Source organism: Saimiri boliviensis, chromosome 5 (assembly GCF_048565385.1).
Source record: "Saimiri boliviensis isolate mSaiBol1 chromosome 5, mSaiBol1.pri, whole genome shotgun sequence".
In the NCBI taxonomy this organism is placed as follows: domain Eukaryota; kingdom Metazoa; phylum Chordata; class Mammalia; order Primates; family Cebidae; genus Saimiri; species Saimiri boliviensis.
This window is the reverse complement of record NC_133453.1, coordinates 16,475,481-16,493,692: the sequence shown is the minus strand read 5'-3', so window position 1 is coordinate 16,493,692 and position 18,212 is coordinate 16,475,481. Positions and strand designations below refer to the sequence as shown.

Genomic DNA, 18,212 nt, shown 5'->3' with positions numbered 1-18,212 from the left:
CAGGAGCATTATTAAATTATATGTTAATTATTTTACATTGAGAACATTCTGTTTGGTCTTTGAAAAAATTTATAATTTAGGTCTGATGCAATTAAATGGATGTTCTGCAAATTTCATGCATGAATGAAGAATATACTTTCAAAAAACATTTAGAGAAAGAATTGGATTTTCAAGACCAAATGACATATAATCAGGTAACTCCTCTGATCAAAAGCAAATCTCCACTGCACCCCATCTCACCAAAAATAATGTTTAAGCATGTAAGCATGACAAAAAAGGCTGTAAGAATCTTATTATTTATTTTTGGCTGGTCTAAGTCTATTGCTGTTTTCAACCGAGAATTATTAATTCAGATGCCCTATCTTCCCGCCTTAAGAGGCAAGCATGTGACCCAAAGCAGGTCCACACACTTTGTCTATGGAAGATGAATCTGAAGTAGTGTGTTGAGGGGAAAAATGGCTTCAGTTGATTCATTTAACCAGATGCAGCTGCACCCTCGCCAAATGGTTCTTCATTTGCAATTATCGTTAGGACCCACGTAACATTTTGGTGAATGATGGACCACATATACAATGGTGGCCCCATTCAATGAGAACGGAGCTATATAATGGAGTAGGATATATACCATCTAGGTTTGTGTAAGTACGCTCTATGATAGTCACACAGTGACAAAATTACTTACCAATACTTTTCTCAGTACGTGTCTCTGTCATTAAGTGACACATGACTGTATTCCTGTGCTTGAAAGGGCTTGGCCCCTGCTCTTTTCAAAGCCTGCTTTTGTAGCTGATTCGTAAACGCTGTTTACTCCCAATATCTTTCCAGTAAATTCCCTTTTGCTCAAATTGGAGTCAGTTTCTGTTGCTTGCAACCCAAAGAACAGTAACTGATCCAACTTTAATGATCTGGCCCGTTTCCAGTCTTAGTTCCCTCCCACACATGCCATAACTGTAGCTCAGTGGCTCTTAAACCTGAGAGTGCATAAGAATCACCTGGAAGTCCTGTTAAAACAGATTTCTGGGCTCCATTGGCAGCAGTTCAGTTCCCAGGTGATGCTATTCACTGGTTTAGGAACCACTGCTCTTGAGTTTTCTTTACATTTCCCCAACATATATCCCTATTTGGGTAGGGAAGTCAACTGTCCCAAGTTGCCCAGGACTTAAGTTTCCAGGGAAGTGGGATTTTTCAGTGCTAAAACCAAGTGAGTCCAGGGCAAACTGGACTGTAGGAATTGAAGCAGCAAAGAGTCATTCTATTTACCAACCACAGGAAATGAAATAAAATGTAAACACTTTCATTCCATCCTGCTTTGGGAGGCACACTTTAAAAGGCTGCCTCTCCTTGGCATAGAAATCACTTTCTGATACAGAGAATGGGTAGGTTAATGATTTAAGCAGATATCCACTTATTTATTTACTAAGCCATAGTTTAGAAAGCAATCACTCCTGTACATGATTCTTACCTTGAGGTCACCGGAGGAGAACATGCTAATGTAATTGTTGACCATCCTAAACACATATCCTCGGTCCATAAATGTAAAGCAGCGCTAAAAGAGATAAAATTCTAACCTCAAACACTTTTATTTGAATCCTTAAAGATTTTAGAAAATATGATTAAATATATTGAAGTGAAATAACATTAAACTAAATGTGTTGTATAATTATTTAAAAAATCTCTAAAATATGCTTAAGCAGCCATCCACCTATGACACCTAAAAGAACTGAAATTTATATTAAATGAAAATAGAAATGAGGCAATATACTAACAGAGTAATTAGTAGGTACATTTAAAATTCAGAAGAAAACAAAAATTGAATGGAAAAACAAAATGAAAATATATGAACAAAACAATCAGAAAGTTACAAATCTATATTAATTTAATAAAATGTCATAAAAATCTATATTTATTAATTTAATAAAAAGTAGGGGCTAGAATATTTTATTTTGAAATTTAATAAAATAAAATATTTTATATAAAAATAAAATATTTTAAAATAAAATATTTTATTTTTCGGTTTGCTACTTTTTTAACCTCTTAGTTACATTTTATTTTTTTTTTTTGGTAATTCCATTTCACACTTTTGGAGTTGTAGATCGTATCCTGTACACACTGGGTCATAACAGGGAGTGGTAGAGATGGGTCAGGAAACCCTTTTAAATCTCACTGGCCCCTTTAAGCAGAATAGTTCCTCTCCTTATGAGCTGAGGAAGCTTGCATTTGAAGGCCGAAGGAAGGAGATCCTACTATTTCTATCTGTGAGCTGCTCACTACCTTTCTTATTCTGTGGTCAAATTCTCTTTACTATCTCAAGCAGAGTCTTAAACAGTAAGTAGGCTTGGAGGAGCACTTGGTTTTTCTCCAAAAGACAGATGGTCATGTAACCAGTAACCAAGCTACCATGGTCAAAGACTGCACAGGCCAAGTGTGGAGCAGGAGGTAGGGACCATAGTTACCAACGTTGGATCTGGGGAGGCACTAAAGCAGGTGTTTCCCATAGTGGATCTGTGGCTCATCACTTGGTGTGTGTCTCATTCTATTCACCTGCGTGGGTGTGAGTAAACATGCGGCTTACAAAAATTCCACAGCTGGTGTGGAGTGTGGAGTGCTTCTTTCTTGTCCAAAGAGTTCAAGATGGTCCATTAAAATGGTTTTGCATTTCTTGGGTCTCTCCTCAATTGTAATCACAGCTCTCTTTTCTCAGACAGGACTACACATAAAATATTGCTTTAGAGAGTGGACCAAGGGAAAAGTCTCCCCTTGAAATATATCTTTGTGTAAACAAGAGCTATTTTCTCCAAAGACATTCTTCAAATTGTTAGATCACTTATATTTTTGTTTTGTTTTTCCTTTCAATTTTTTCTTTTCTTTCTTCTGAATTTTTAAATGTACTTATTCATGACTGTGTTAGTACATTGCCTGATCTGTATTTTCATTTTAAATATGAATTTTAGTTCTTTCAATAATTTTTCATTCAGTAAAAAGTAAATGGCTTCCGAGTCCTCAGATAGCTCAATAGAAGAGTGGGAGAGAGGTAGACACCACAGTATGACCATAGGCTAAAAAGACAGACCCGAAGGGGAAGGGAAGATGGAAACGGGCTTTGGTGCCTTCTGCCCTGAGCTGCCTCCTGGCACCTGTGTCTAGTCCTCCCGGGCTCTCCATTTACAGGAGGAAGTCCCAACCTGGCCACCCTTGGAATATCAGGGGGCCCTGGCCTCATCTTGCAGAGGAGAGGAAGACCACTCAGCACATCTCTAGGCTCTGGAAACTTCCAAAGAAAAGGAAAAAGAAGCCGTGGGGAAGTCTTTGGTGAAGATTCAGGGCATTTTGACTCCACGGAGGAGGGACTGGTGAGTCCCCTCTCTGAGCTAGTCCAGAGCAGGGATGTTGACTGCCACATCCCGGAGCCTATGGCAGCTACTCTGCAGAACAGACCTGTGATCTTTGAAGGAGACCTGTCTCCAGCACTCATAAATGGGAATTGTGGGGAGAAGGCAGTGTTGTGGAGTAGAAGAATCAAGTTGAGGTTTCTTGACTGTGAAGAAAGATTTTCTATGTGGTCAGCTTGGTATCCTCTTTCCAAGGGGAAGTTAGGGAGAAAGGGGGTCATTCCCAGGGTGAAAGATCTGCAGAGTCAGCTTTCTTCCTATAAAAAGCCCTCCCTCATGTCAAGCTTCACCAAGTATGTTCCTCTTGCCCTGGGCCCCCTGAGTCTGGTCCATCTTAGCATCTTCTTGACCTCCAGAGGCAGTGGCTACTTGCTTATGGCTGAAGCATGGAGGGGCCTTTCTGATTTTAAGATAATTTATATTCATCTTTTATATTAATAGAAAATAAATTATAGCAGGCTTTGGTGAACTATGGCCCATGGGCCAAATCTGCCCCACTGCTAGATTTTTTTTTTTTTTTTTTAAATAAAAGTTTTACTGGAACACGGTCACACTCAGTCCTTTACATATTGTGTGTAGTGAATTGTCTGTTACTGTTTTTGTGCTGCAGTCACAGAGTTGGGTAGTTGTGGCAGAGACTGTATGGCTCATGAAGCTGAAAATATTTCATATTTGGCTCTTTACATAAAAAGTGTGCAGACTGTTAATTTAGAGGATAACTTATACCCTACCAAACTCTTTCTCGGTTTGGTTGAATAAACGAAGGGCTAAATATTCTAAATCACCTGTTAAAATGTATTACAATAAAAACTTTATTTTGCCAATTGTGAGAGCAATGAGAATTTTACTCTACAGTTGGTTTGGATATGAGTTAGGAACTTCCACATTTCAAAACAAACCACCTGAATGTTTTGTCCCTTCCTTACATAATTTACAAAACCACTGCCCCCCCCCCCGCCCAACCCACCATTTTCTTTTTCACCTTGGATGCTTTTCCTCTGCCCCCATGTTAGACCATTAGCTCATGTGGCAGCGGCCCCAAATTTTGCGCAGAGGAACTCTAAGGAAAACATTCATTTATTCCGAAAGCACAGGCTATGTAAGCCAAGTAGATATGAAGGAGTTTCCCTTTTTAGAGACTCGCTTATCCATCTTTATCTGATGTTTAGAGAGAAATACCACAGATGTTTCTTTAAACATAGTTTGCTAAAAAACCAAGTATCTCTCTAATATTAGGTAATTTTCAAATGGTTTCCAAAAGCTCATTGAAACAAAGCAGTGGTTAGTCAGGTGAATGGGCTGGAAGATACGGCTATCTGATCAAGAAAATAAAAATCAGAATGAATCTGCCTTTGCTACCATCTTGATATTGTGCTTCATACAAAGAGTATCTAAATAGGTGTGCTCAGATAAGCAGAGCTGTGATCCAGGTGGGTGGCAGAAAGAAAAACGACAAACGCTGCATTAATTTGAATCTTATCTACTTCACTGAGAGAGCCGTTGAGAAATGTACAAGCTTTTTGGCATAATTGCTGAAAAAATATTACTTTCCCAGGATGTGGGGTAAGGGAGGCTACCTTTTCATGTAGAACATTTTTATATGTCCACACACTGATTCCCAGAGGTTCTTCTTGGTTCTTAGAAACGAACTTTGAACAACCCATGGAGTTACAATATTTTAATTGTTAAATTCCAATGTCGACTAATTCACAGTATTTGATTACTAATGTAAACTTCAATACAAAAAGAGGTAGCAGTCATTTGAAGCCTCAGTTGAGCAAATAACGACTGTTTGCTGGAAATAAAAGAGATTTATGATGTCAGCACTGGAAGTGGGCTGTGCTGAGTGGCTGAAATCTCAAGTCCAGTTCATTGGTATTGCACCAAATGACTGTGTTCGGTTTTACATTTTCAAAAATTACTTTATTTTTCTAGCTCCTAGTTCAAATGATTCATCCAATAAGTGTTCCAAAATGATTTTTTAAAAAATTTTATGTGTCAAATAAATGCCATTACAACTTTAAATTAGAAATAAGGAAGGTAACTATGGGGTCTTCTCCCTTTTTAAGAGACTTACTTATTCGTCATTTTTTTGCAGTTTAAGGAAGAATATTTCAGATGTTTCTTTGAATATATTTTATTTACAAACTGGACTACATATAATTATTTCTAAGTTTCCTAGTAAACTACTAGCATAGCAATAAACTTTATTCTCATAGGTCTTAAAATGTGGTGGAAAACTACAGTAAATTCCCCCCCCCCTCCTTTTAAATGCTTCCTTTTTAACATTTATGATTCTTGTCTCTTTCTGGAAGCAAGAAAAAAGTAAAAACCAGAGGCAAAACCTTGAAGAAAAAAATAAATTCAGGATAAGAACACATATAATGTATAATCTGAAATAGTTTTTAACATATTAAAAAAGAAATTAGGCTGGATTAAAACATGCCAGTGACAGGTTGGGCTCATTTTCCACTTCTGTAGGTTCTTAACGGTATATTATTAGTATTTATTTATATATTCTCATACCCATCCACATGTTCTGGTGACTACCATTAAGAAACAAGTCTTTATGAGTGACTTCATAAAGGTTACAGCAGTCAAGAGTTAGACAAAAGAAAGAGGCACAGGAAACTATTATCTTTCTAATTGCATGCATTATCTTTAAATGATATACTGTAATTACATATTTTAGTTTTTTCTTTGACTCTGCTTTTTTTCTCTCAGTCCAATATAAATGGTTGTAACTCAATGACATATAACTAATTTCCATACACAACCAGTTTAGTAAGTAATGACTCAATACTTTACTTGATATTTTTCCTTTCATGCAATCAGTGTGATCTTTTCATCATGTAAAAAAGAGCCTGGGTCGAGCTCGGTGGCTTACACCTGTCATCCATCCCAGCACTTTGGGAGGCCAATCTCTTGAGCTCAAGAGTTTAAGACCAGCCTGGGCTACGTGGCAAAACTCTGTCTCTACAAAAAATACAAAAATTAGCCAGGTTTGGTGGTGTGTGCCTGTGGTCCTAGCTACTCGGGAAGCTGAGGGGAGGAGCACCGGAGCCCAGGGAGGTCACGTATGCAGTGAGCCATCATCATGCCACTGAGCTCCAGCTTGGATGACAGTGTGAGAGCCTGTCAAAAGAAAAGAAAAGAAAAAAAAAAAAAGAAGAAGAAAGAGAAAGCCTGGAGATAATAAATAAAATGCTAAATTCCTGAAGGTTTTCCCAAAGTGGCTATTTGGTATCACTGTCAGAGCTAAAGCCATTATACCATCACTTTCCAGGGCAGAAATGCCCAAGAGAATAATATTGCTGTAGTGCAGCTTCCTCTTTAAAAATTTCATTTTTCTCTTTAAATATATTTAGAAATACTATAATTTGATTACATTTAAATGGATACTTTCCCCTAACCTTAGCCTTTATTCGGTAAGACTTCAAATTGGAAAAAAAAAATTAAAAAATATTTCAAGGAGGAAAGATGTAAAAATGGAAGTTTTCATCTAACAGTGCTAGTTTTGGCTTTTCATCATACATGAAGATGCGAACTGATGAACGTTTAGACTGTCTTGCATCCACACACACGGGGCCCTGAATAGAACTGTGACCTCATGTAACTGTACCTTGAGAAATCTGGCGACGCTGTGGTTTGCCCTTCTTGTCTCTTCAAGTGCATCCTTGTATTTCCAAATCACATGGTCAGACAGGACCATGACAAGATTGTCCAATTCATTTTGGTAAGATTCAGGAAATCTCTGAGGCCGGGGAAGCTAAGGAAAGAACAGATTATTTCTTTATAATGTGGAAAGTAAAATATTAAGCTGAGGAGGTATAAACTGAAAGATTTACTTTATTTTATAGATCATCAAATAAATAGAGTCCTTTTGAAAACTTGAAAGTAAAAATAAAATAGAAGTCTTTTAATTTCTAGGTCATGGTTGCCATCAATTTAATTTAATGCTTCCTTCAATTTTAGTCAATAAAATTTTCATTTCATAATAAAAGTCAATCATAACAAATATTAATTGCAAACTATTGAAACAATGTAGCAATGTACAAAGTAAACCATGAACCTTTTCTGTGACTTCTTAAATCTTACTTCTCCTCCTTTCCCTCTCAGGGAATAACTACTATTAATGGTTTAATGAACATTACTCCAGATTTTTTTGACATGTAGTTCTCTATTTCATTTAAAAATCAATTATTTTGGACTGGCATGGTGGCTCAAGCCTGTAATCCCAGCACTTTGGGAGGCCGAGGTGGATGGATCACCTGAGGTCAGGAGTTCAAGACAAGCCTGGCCAACATGGTGAAACCCCATCTCTATGAAAATACAAAAATTAGCTGAGGCATGATGCTGGGTGCCTGTAATCCCAGCCAGTTGGGAGGCTAAGGTGGGAAAATTGCTTGAACCTAGGAGGTAGAGGTTGCAGTGAGCCAAGATCGTGCCATTGCACTCCAGCCTGGGTGACAAAGTGAGACTCTGTCTCTAAACAAAACAAAACAAAAAACCCACATCAATTAATTTGATTTTTTAAAACCAGGAATTCCCCCAATAAACAACTCTAAGAAATTAATAAATGAATAACTGAATGAGTACAGATATTGGTTTGAAATGTCCTCTGATGTGTGGTGAGTCCCAGCTAGTCTTAACTCCCTAATCCCAGTATATGCTTCAGTTAAGAGGCACCAGTGGGACCTCACAAGTCAAGATAAAGAAGGGCTTGGCTGTGAGATGACATTACATCCACTGAATAAAGCTTTATAGACCCCAAAAGACCATTTCAGGTCCGGAAATCCATCCCTCCTGTTTGGACTCCAGCACATGAGGGGAACATTTGGGACAGCTGAGTTCTTCCATCTCAGCCTCTGCTTTCCTCTTCCTTTTCCTCATCCTCCCTTCCCTCCTCCCCTTACCTCCTCGTTCTCCTTCTTCTTCTTCTTCACACACTCTTTCTGTGTTACCCAGGCTGGAGTGCAATGGTGTGATCTCAGCTCACTGCAACCTCCGCTTCCTAGGTTCAAGTGATTCTCCCACCTCAGCCTCCCAAGTAGCTGGGACTACAGGTATCTACCTGTAGTCCATGCCCAGCTAATTTTTGTATTTTTAGTAGCAATGGGTTTTGCCATGTTGGCCAGGTTGGTCTTAAACTCCTGACCTCAAGTGATCCACTTGCCTCGGCCTCCCAACGTGCTAGGATTAAAAGTGTAGGCTTACTTCCTGATAAGATTAATTCATCTTTACAAGTTGGCTTTAAAAATTAGACCCAGACAGATTTTTCCCTATAGATAGAAATATGGAATTTAGAGTCACACTAAACCATGTATTTTGAAATTGTGAGCACCCAGCCTTCCATGCTGCAAGAATAAAAATCATGAAGGCTGAAGTTACACGAGTTGTATGAAACAGAGATTTAATGGAATTTAATGGGATGTTTGAGCTGGGTTAGACTGGCTTCTATTTTTTTTTTTGAGACAGAGTTTTGCTCTGTTGCCCAGGCTGGAGTGCAGTGGCATGATCTCGGCTCACTGCAACCTTCGCCTCCCAAGTTCAAGCAATTTTCTGCCTCAGCCTCCTGAGTAGCTGGAATTACAGGCACGTGCCACCACGCCCAGAAAATTTTTGTATTTTTAGTAGAGACGGGATTTCGCCATGTTGGCCAGGCTGGTCTTGAACTCCTGATCTTGTGATCCACCCGCCTTGGCCTCCCGAAGTGCTGAGATTATAGGCGTGAAGCACCTTGCCTGGCCAGGATGGATTCTATTTTTAAGCCACATTACCAGGACATCACTGCCTGGATATTTTGAAAACCTCACGGTTACTCTATATACTTAAAGTTTATTGTTGAAGTCAAATAAATTAACAACTAATAAGCTTAACTCATTTGATCACATAGCATTTTAAAAATTCTCTTCCATACAACTTGGGTAATTAAGGTAAACAACCTACAAAAAGCAGCAATCACCTTTTAAAGAATCAAAGCACACTTTTAGTTTCCTCTTCTCATTTTGTTAGCCCTCTCAAATTCATTAAGCACATCATGCCTACATTTTCCCCACATGCATATGCATGAATGCCTTGGGCTTTAACATTCCATTTCTTCCCTCCTCTTTACCCCTTCTTCTCAAAGTCTCCTTGTGGTCTGCTCTCACTCTGAACCCAAAGGTGTCTGTCTAATAAATAGATGCATACTTGTAAAACTGTTTTCCAGAAGTATATCCTAAAGACTTGAGGTGAAAGAATTCCTGCACCAGAGATTGTGAATTTTTTGTCTCAGGACAAGTGATGAAGGGAGTGAGATGGTGACACACTTCCCAAGCTGCAGAGCTGGACCACCACGAATCTGAGCTATAGCATGCCAAGGTCAAGAGGAATAGGCCTGGAATGCATGGGCAGAACTGTAGGCATTTGGGAATTTCCTTAGAAACAAGGAGGATGATGGGAAACAAAAGGTTTAATGAGCTACTAAAGAATAGCCTTGAGAAGACATTCAGTGGTTCCCAGGAAATTGGTTTTGTTTTTTGTTTTGTTTTGTTTTTCCGAGACGGAGTCTCACTGGGTTGCACCCTGCCAGAAGTACAGTGGCGTGATCTCAGCTCACTGCAACCTCCACCTCCCGGGTTCAAGCATTCTTGTGCCTCAGCCTCTTGAGTAGCTGAGATTACAGGTACACACCACCAGATCCAGCTAACTTTTATATTTTTAGTAGAGATGAGGTTTCGTCATTTTGGCCCAGGCTAGTCTGGAACTCCTGGCTTCAGGTGATCCGCACACCTTGGTCTCCCAAAGTGCTGGGATTACAGGCATAAGCCACTGCACCCAGCCATTCCCAGGAAATTGGAACTCACATTGGCCAAGAGGCAATGTGAGTTCCAATCTGCCTAACCACATTGCAACTCTCAGAGGACTAAACCAGATATCTCCCCTGACTTCCTCAAATCTCCCACACTTACTCCTTGGATGTCAGAAATTCCTTTAATAGTGGAGAAAGCCATTCACTTGACAATTTAAAAAGAAAATACAAATAGCTTGGGAAAAGTTTATTGTGAACGCTTTGGTGTCAAATGATATTATCAGGGCCAGGCACAATGGCTCATGCCTGTAATCCCAGTATTTTGGGAGGCCAAGGTGGGCAGATCACTTGAACCCAAAAGTTTGAGATCAGCCTGGGAAACATGGTGAACCCCCATTTTACTATATATATATATACATATATATATATATGTAAATTAGCTGGGCTTGGTGGCTGCACCTGTAGTCCCAGCTACTAGGGATGCTGAGGTGGGAGAATCACCTAAGTCTGGGAAGTCAAGGCTGCAGTGAGCTACAGTTGTACTACTGCACTCCAGCCTTGGCAATGGTAGTGAAACCCTGTCTCAAGGGGGGAAAAATAGGCCAGGTGCAGTGGCTCATGCCAGTAATCTCAGCACTTTGGGTTGCAGAGGTGGGTGGATCACCTGAGATCTGGAGTTCGAGACCAGTCTGGCCAACATGGTGAAACCCCATCTCTACTAAAAATACAAAAATTAACTGGGTGTGGTGGTGCATGCCTGTAGTACCAGCTACTTGGGAGGCTGAGGCAGGAGAATCGCTTGAACCTGGGAAGTGGAGGTTGGAGTGAGCTGAGATCACATCATTGCACTCCAGTCTGGGTGACAAGAATGAAACTGTGTCTCAAAAAAAAAAAAATGATATCAAGTCTTTTCCCACTGTGATGATTAGAGATGGTATAGAAAGCGGAAGGTGCAGGGCTCCTGAAGGAAAACTAGGCTGTGAGGGTTATCACTGAAAGGGGTCATGAAAAGCAAATTCAGTCAGGGAAGATAAACTGCTGGACACAATCATACTAGTTATGATCAGTTCATTTATTCTTAGGCTGCTCACAGGTGTGTTTTGTGACCTATCTATACAAGCAGATATATATTGGTAGGAACCAGAAGAGAATTTTAGTTAAATCCATTCTTTTTACCGAAGAGAAAACAGGCTCTGAGATGTTGTCGTTTTTATCAGCTAACAAGTTAGTGACAGAGCAGGAATTAATTGCAACAGTGAGGTTTCCTGACCCCAATACAGCTGAATGACAGGGAGATATGAACTATTTTATCTTTGTGTTAGATTGTCTCTCCCGCCGCAGGTAGGAAGCTCTCATCTCCAGAAGTGAAGGGCAGATAGAGCAGAAAAGCAAACATAGGACTTACGAGTTAAGAGTTATGGAACTCTACAGATGATTAAAGGTCCAGCAAGGCATTTCTGTCATACTGAGATCAAGGCCATGATCAGAAAGACCCAGGGCCTGGGAGCATGGATGAAGACCTCTGGATGGATGACTCGAAGGAAGTGGCTCTGCACACACTTCCCTGAAGTCTCAGTGCTAGGAGAAGTTTAATTCCTCTTTATTAAGTGTCAGCACTCTTCCCATGCAAGATGATATTGCAAAGGTCTCTCCCTACTAGAAATTAGGCAAACCCTTGAGGAGTTGTCCCGCCTCTGCTTCGGGTGATCAGGGAAACACCTGGGGGTTAAATCCTAGCTTATCCCAGCTGGGGACTTGCTTTCCTAATAAAGCAGGAAAGAGAATACACCCAAAGGGGTTATAAAAATTAGCTAGCATGTACCACGAGGCAGCAGGGCTGAACCTCCACAATTGGACATTGAGGATGTGGGCCAGAATGTAAGGTTAGGTAACTTAGAATGCATTGACATGGGGGTGCTTTTTCAGAACACGGGATTAAATAAGAACTCAGGAGATGAGTAACTCACTGCTAGGGTGGCTCTGAGAATCCTGGAGATGGCCTACTTTAAGCAAAGTGGAAATGTCTGAGTTGTCTTGGCAGAGGAGAGAGGAAAAAATAAAGAGGTGGAGGGAGGTGGCTATGTGGGCATGGATATTAATTGAGACCGGAAGATCCATCAGTGTATCAACCTCCCCAGACAGGCCCAGAAGACAGCATGCCCTATGGCCACCAATAAGGCGCTCAGGACCAACATTGTCAAGAAAGTCAGGGATGTTTCCCATCTGCTGGCAGGAGTGGCAGTCACAGCGCTGGCTCATGAGCAGCCATGGGGATCAGGGATCACCAAAACAACAGAGGCTGTGCACTGTGCTTAATCTCCAGGAGCCAGGGGGCTGTGAGTATCATGACAAATAGCAAGACTGTTGGGGAAGCCAAGAGGGACCGACTCTCAGGGAGTTGTAGAGCTGGTTAATGATGCATGGAACTCCTAGGGACAAAACAGGCAGCAACCAGCAATGGTGGTACATCATATTAACAAAGAAGGCAAGAACGGGCAAGTGGAAGATGAAGATGTTCATTCCAATGAACAGTCATGGTTCCTTTCTCTGTTCCTGGACCTGGGTCAGAATTCAGATCTGGTACACATTGACTGAAGAGGTGACGGGGTCCTTTCGGGGTCCCTAAAGGAAAGCCCCCTGTAACAATGCAGTAAGTACATACTGTAATGAGTCTATCAATTCTTCTCCAAAGGGCCCTGTAGCCATTTACTCAGGCTACTGTACACTAAGGAGAAGGGAATGTAGTTCAAGGACTGTTGGACACAGGATCTGAGTTGACACTGATATCCAGAAATGAAAAGCATCACAATGTCTGCCCTAAGAGACTAGGGACTTACAGGGATTAAAAATGGAGTCCTGACTAGCGTTCTGTTAACAGTAGTTCCACTGGATTCAAAGATCCCCACAATAGTTGTGTAACTGGTCCCAAATGTATAATTTGTATTAATAAAATTGGCATTTGAGGTAATCTTGCATGGGGTGCTTGGTCCGTGGCGGTATCCTAGTGAGGGAGGCCAGGTGGGAGCTTCTGACACTGCTTCTCTCCCACCAAAAGAGTAAATCAAAACATCACTATACACCACCAACCCCACCTCACACAGCATTGTTCTGATTTACCCTCCAGGTGTGGCAGGGGCAATGCCAGAAGTCTTCCCTTGGACTTATCCACAATGGGGGCTGAGAAAAATATGTAGAGCTCAGGTGATCTACTGGGATGCTTTTTGGTCTTCCTTACTCCATTGTAACTGTGAATGGTCACAGGCACCAACTCTGGTGTCAGTAGAGTATGAGGGCCAAAGGCTGAGACCACTCTAGAGTGAGGCTTTGGGTCACATCACCAGGTGAGTCACTAAAACCTTCAGAGCTGCTAGCTAAAGTGAGAGGAATCTAGATGGAGAATTGAAGCAGGAGATGATGAGTAATATGTAGGCTCCTGAAAAGCCACAGCAGGGGCTGTAGTTAATCCCACCAGCATCCCTCTTCTAAGCTTCCTTTCAGGAACTTCCTTTCAGTTCCCCATGGGAACTAGGGGGAAGAAGATTCATGAATATGTCCAATATGTCATGCAAACTGTGGACTGTGGCAGCCAGGAATGCACATCGCTCAAATGTTCCTTCAAAACAGAATCTAGTGGGAGGAATATCAAGAGCTGCTGCATCTTGGGATCTACTCCAGCATTCATGCCAAGGCTACTCTCTCCCCAGGCTGCTCCCAGTCAATTGAGTTTGTGGAGGTCCTGGAGTCAGATGGCCTCCCCAGTGCAGGGTTCCTCTAATGACTACTCTTTGCTCTCAGACCTCCCACCAACTCAGCTAAAACCTTATCACTGTGAGACTCTTCCTGGCCAATCCTCCTTCCTTCCCCCTTTTCATTCACAGGTATCAGACTTTCCCATTTCTTTTTCCTATTCCTTTTGTCCTTTAGAGTTATTTCCCTCCAATACATCTTTTGCACTTCCAATATTTTCTTGGCATCTGCTTCTGAAGGGCCTCTGCTGATGTACACAGTCATTTCTTCTACTTACAAAGTAATTATCATAAATTTCTAAGTTTTACAAAGCAAATAAAGATGGAAATAATGACAGCATAATCATTAGTGTAATTGATGGATGATATTGTAAAAAATATTATAATATTGTATTCCTTATGTTCTTACCTGGATTTTATTTGTGTCAATCAAGTGCTGTGCCATCGATTTTAGGATAATTGCAAAGAAGAACCAGGAATGCTGTTAGGAAAAAAGAAGGCAACAAGATATTTATTATCCTATGGTAAAATAATGATGGTGTTTTTCTTTGCAATATGTAATACTACAACGTTGTATGTTAAAATGTATTATTTGAAACTAAATGAATTAGAGTGGTAATATATTCTCTATTATAGTGGGATGGTTTTCATTCCACTGTGGAATAAAAACCTTTCCCACTATAATAGAGAATATATTTTATTCCACTATAAAGTGTGATAAAAAGTTCCAATGGTAAAAATAAATGTCAGACATTTCAGTTTCTCAATCCTCTCAAAAAACATTTAAACTAAAACAAGTTACCAGTTTACTTGGCATGACTGACTAAGCTGTTGTTTTGTGAAATATTTATTCATGGGATGTTCTAATTACTAAACAAACTTTTTTTTTGAGACAGTCTCACTCTGTTGCCACGCTGGAGTGCAGTGGTGCAATCATGGTTCACTGCAGCTCTGAACTCTTGGGCTTAGGTGATTCTTCCACCTCAGTCTCCTGCATAGCTAGGATTACAGGTGTGCACACCATGCCTGCTAATTTTTTGTGTTTATTTTTGTAGAGACAGGGTTTTACCATGTTGTCCAGGCTGGTCTTGAGCTCCTGGGCTTGGGTGATCCTCCCGCCTCAGCTTCCCAAAGTGCTGGGATTACAGTCGTGAGCCACCACGCCCGACTTAAATAAACTTTATTGTATCAGGCTCACCCCCAAAATTTCAAAGGTTAGAAGTAAGGGTAAAAATGGAAGGGCTTATGTCTAAATATCTAGAAGTTTGAAGTCAAGCTGAAAAACTGTTAAATAAAATATGTTTGATCCTCCTACCCTGACAAATAAAATTTCATAACACCTTGGTAGCTTCACCAGAGTGTGAGGGCCTGGGGGGTGCAGAACCTGTCCTACCCCTTCTCTTCTTGCCCATGGCTCTGTCCTGTACCTTGAGGGGCCTGGTGTGCATGTGTTAAATACTTTAAAAAACAAAGAAACTTATGTCACCTAAATAACTCATATCTCAAAATTGTCTGCTCATGCCAGATTTTGTCATGAAATAAATGCAGGCCCAATGATAAGGGCAGTACACACCTGTTCCTACTTAGGGTTTTGCAGAGGTAGGATCTTGCTCACCTGAGCTCTTTTTGAAAGTGTCCAGTCTGCACATCTGAGTGCTGTCCACAACTGGGCCCTTCCCTTGCCACAAATAGCTCCTTCCTGGGGTCTAGCGTTGCACTCAGGCACCAAGACCTATCCTCTTGAGGATGGACTTGGGGAAGAAATTGAAGCAGGCCTGGGAATCTGCCTATAGGACCTTGAGCAAGGGTTTCTTCGAGGTCTAGAAGGGGAGGTAGGTGCTCTTAGTGGGCTTATTCTCTTAGCTCCTCTCAAACCTTGGCCTATCAGGATGGGTGCGGTAGAAGAACAAAGTACATCCCAGAATGGCACCCTTCTTTCCTGGGCCTAAGGATGACATTTATCCCAGCTACAAAAAGTTATGTCATATATGTACAGTTTCAGGAATACACCCCTTGCATTCTCTCTGCGTCCCACCCCTTCCACCACAGATAACAGTTTTAAATTTTGTGCTAATCATTCCCTTGCTTTACTTCACAATTTTTCCATGAACACTTATACATTGGTGGGATATTTATCTGGCCACTGAACTTCATATAAACAGAACTGTCCTCATGTATTCTTCTAAGATTGCATTTTTCATTCAACAAATTCTGTTCTGCGGTTCGTTTACGTTGGAAGCGTGTAGCTGGTGGATCACATATGGTCACCACATGGCATACGTAATCACCATGTACTTATCTGCTCTACTGTCAATGGGCATTTGGATTATGTCCTGTTTTAAGCTCATACACACAATGCTGCTACAAATTTTTGAAAATATAGGGACTGATGTTCTACAAAGGCAGCTCTGGCTTAACGAAGTGGTCATTTCTCTTAGAAGAAATGGCATGGCTACCAATCCTATTCTAGCACTCCAGTAGCATCATAATGACTACTAGAAGTGAAACATGTTGTTAGGAATATGAATAAATCCCGGGCGTGCTGCTGCAATCCTCTTTCCCCAATCTTGTTTGAACTATTTTTAGCCATCATGTCAAATGTTCCAACATTTGTCTCTTAATTCGACAGACTCCTACCGCTTTCTACCCCTTAGCATTCCGGCCTGTCTCCACTATTTTCTTTGAATCCACCAGAACTAGTGAAATTGAGCTTTTGCCTGTGTCACGTTTGATGACAGATGAAGCCTTGACTCCTCTCCTGCCCTCTCTGCACATTCCCTTATGTATCCACACACTGCGCTACCTCCCATCTTTTGGAACCCACCTGCCGCACCCTCCAGAGCACACGGTCCATCATCAGCACAATCTCCTGAAGATGCAATTCTTCTGCAAGCCTTCCCTTCACCACATATTTTAACTGAGAGTGACTCTCCCCAGAATACCCTGCTTCCCTGACAGTCCCTCACGGGGCTGCAGTTTCTATTTTTACCCTACTGTAGTCCATTCTCAACACAGCAACCAGAGGGATCCTTTTAAGCCAAGGTTGGCTTGGTTTAAAACATCACTCCTGTACTCAAAACCCTCCAGTGATGCAACTCCCAATTCTGCCCTGAGTGGGAACACCGGGCCGAGCTACCCGCTAAGCCTCCAGTGGCTTCTATGAATTTATCCTCCTTTTTTTTTTCCTGCTCATTTGGCTCCAGCCACAGTGGTTTCCCTGTCTCCTGCAGACACACTGGCCGTGCTGCTGCCTGATGACTTCATGCAGGTCTTTTCCTCTGAGCATCCCCGCAACCAGCACCCTCTTCACCTTCACATTTTTTTTTTGTTCAAGAATTACCTTCTCCATCAGATACATCCTGACCACTCTATTTAAAACTTCAAATCTCATCTGTACCTTCAGCACTCACAATGCCCAATTCTTACCCATTCTACAATTTTTCCAATGCATCTTCTCTTCTAATATACAATATCTATCTATCTATCTATCTATCTATCTATCTATCTATCTATCTGGTCTTGTTGCCCAGCTGGCATGCAATGGCACGATCTTGGCTCACTGCAACCTCTGCCTCCTGGGTTCAAGTGATTCCTTTGCCTCTGCTTTCTGAGTAGCTGGGATTACAGGCACTTGCCACCACGCCTGGCCAATGTTATTTTTTGTATTTTTAGTAGAGACGAAGTTTCACCATATTGGCCAAGTTGGTCTTGAAATGATCTCAGGAGATCCACCTGCCTCAGCCTCTCAAAGTGCTGGGATTGCAGGCATGAGCCACTGTACCCAGCCTATATTTTAAATTATATCTGTAGTCTATAGTTTTTAATCCCCTAGTAGAATGTAAACTCCTCAAGGGCAGGGATCTTTGTTTTGTTCTCTGATATATCCCAATTGCTTAGAACTGTGCCTATCACATGAGAGGCAACCAGAATACATTTGTTGAATAAATAGAATGAATATACTCATGAGCTAATTCAAAAAACAAATTGCTTGGCCTAGGATAATATGATATTAGTGAACTTATGTTGAGGCTTATTGATCCTAGCTTTTTTCCCTAGCTATTTACTAACCAATTGTTCATCTGTCAAGTCACAGCATACAATTAAACCTAACTTGGGACTAAATCCATGATTCTAAAATAATTCAGAGTTATCTTTTTATAAGCTTGTCGCCATCTCTTCTTTATGTTCCTACTAATGCATGCATTTCAACTTTTCAGAGCCAAACAATGGCTGTTGCCCAGTTTCCTCTCCGCTGTAAGCCTATTCACCAATACGACATCATTA

General features: G+C 41.0%; 1 protein-coding gene across 9 annotated transcripts in view; it reads right to left on the bottom strand.

Annotated features, from left to right (window-relative positions):
• The window catches only part of DOCK10 (dedicator of cytokinesis 10), a 278,160-nt gene that overhangs the window by 49,257 nt on the left and 210,691 nt on the right, over positions 1 to 18,212 (bottom strand). For all 9 annotated transcript variants that reach the window (XM_074398952.1, XM_003925467.4, XM_074398949.1 and 6 more), the window contains exons 27-29: positions 14,338 to 14,409; positions 7,012 to 7,158; positions 1,463 to 1,546 (exon numbers count right to left, since the gene is read on the bottom strand). In XM_074398952.1, the coding sequence (XP_074255053.1) occupies positions 1,463 to 1,546; positions 7,012 to 7,158; positions 14,338 to 14,409 (303 nt within the window). The remainder of the gene's footprint in view (positions 1 to 1,462; positions 1,547 to 7,011; positions 7,159 to 14,337; positions 14,410 to 18,212) is intronic.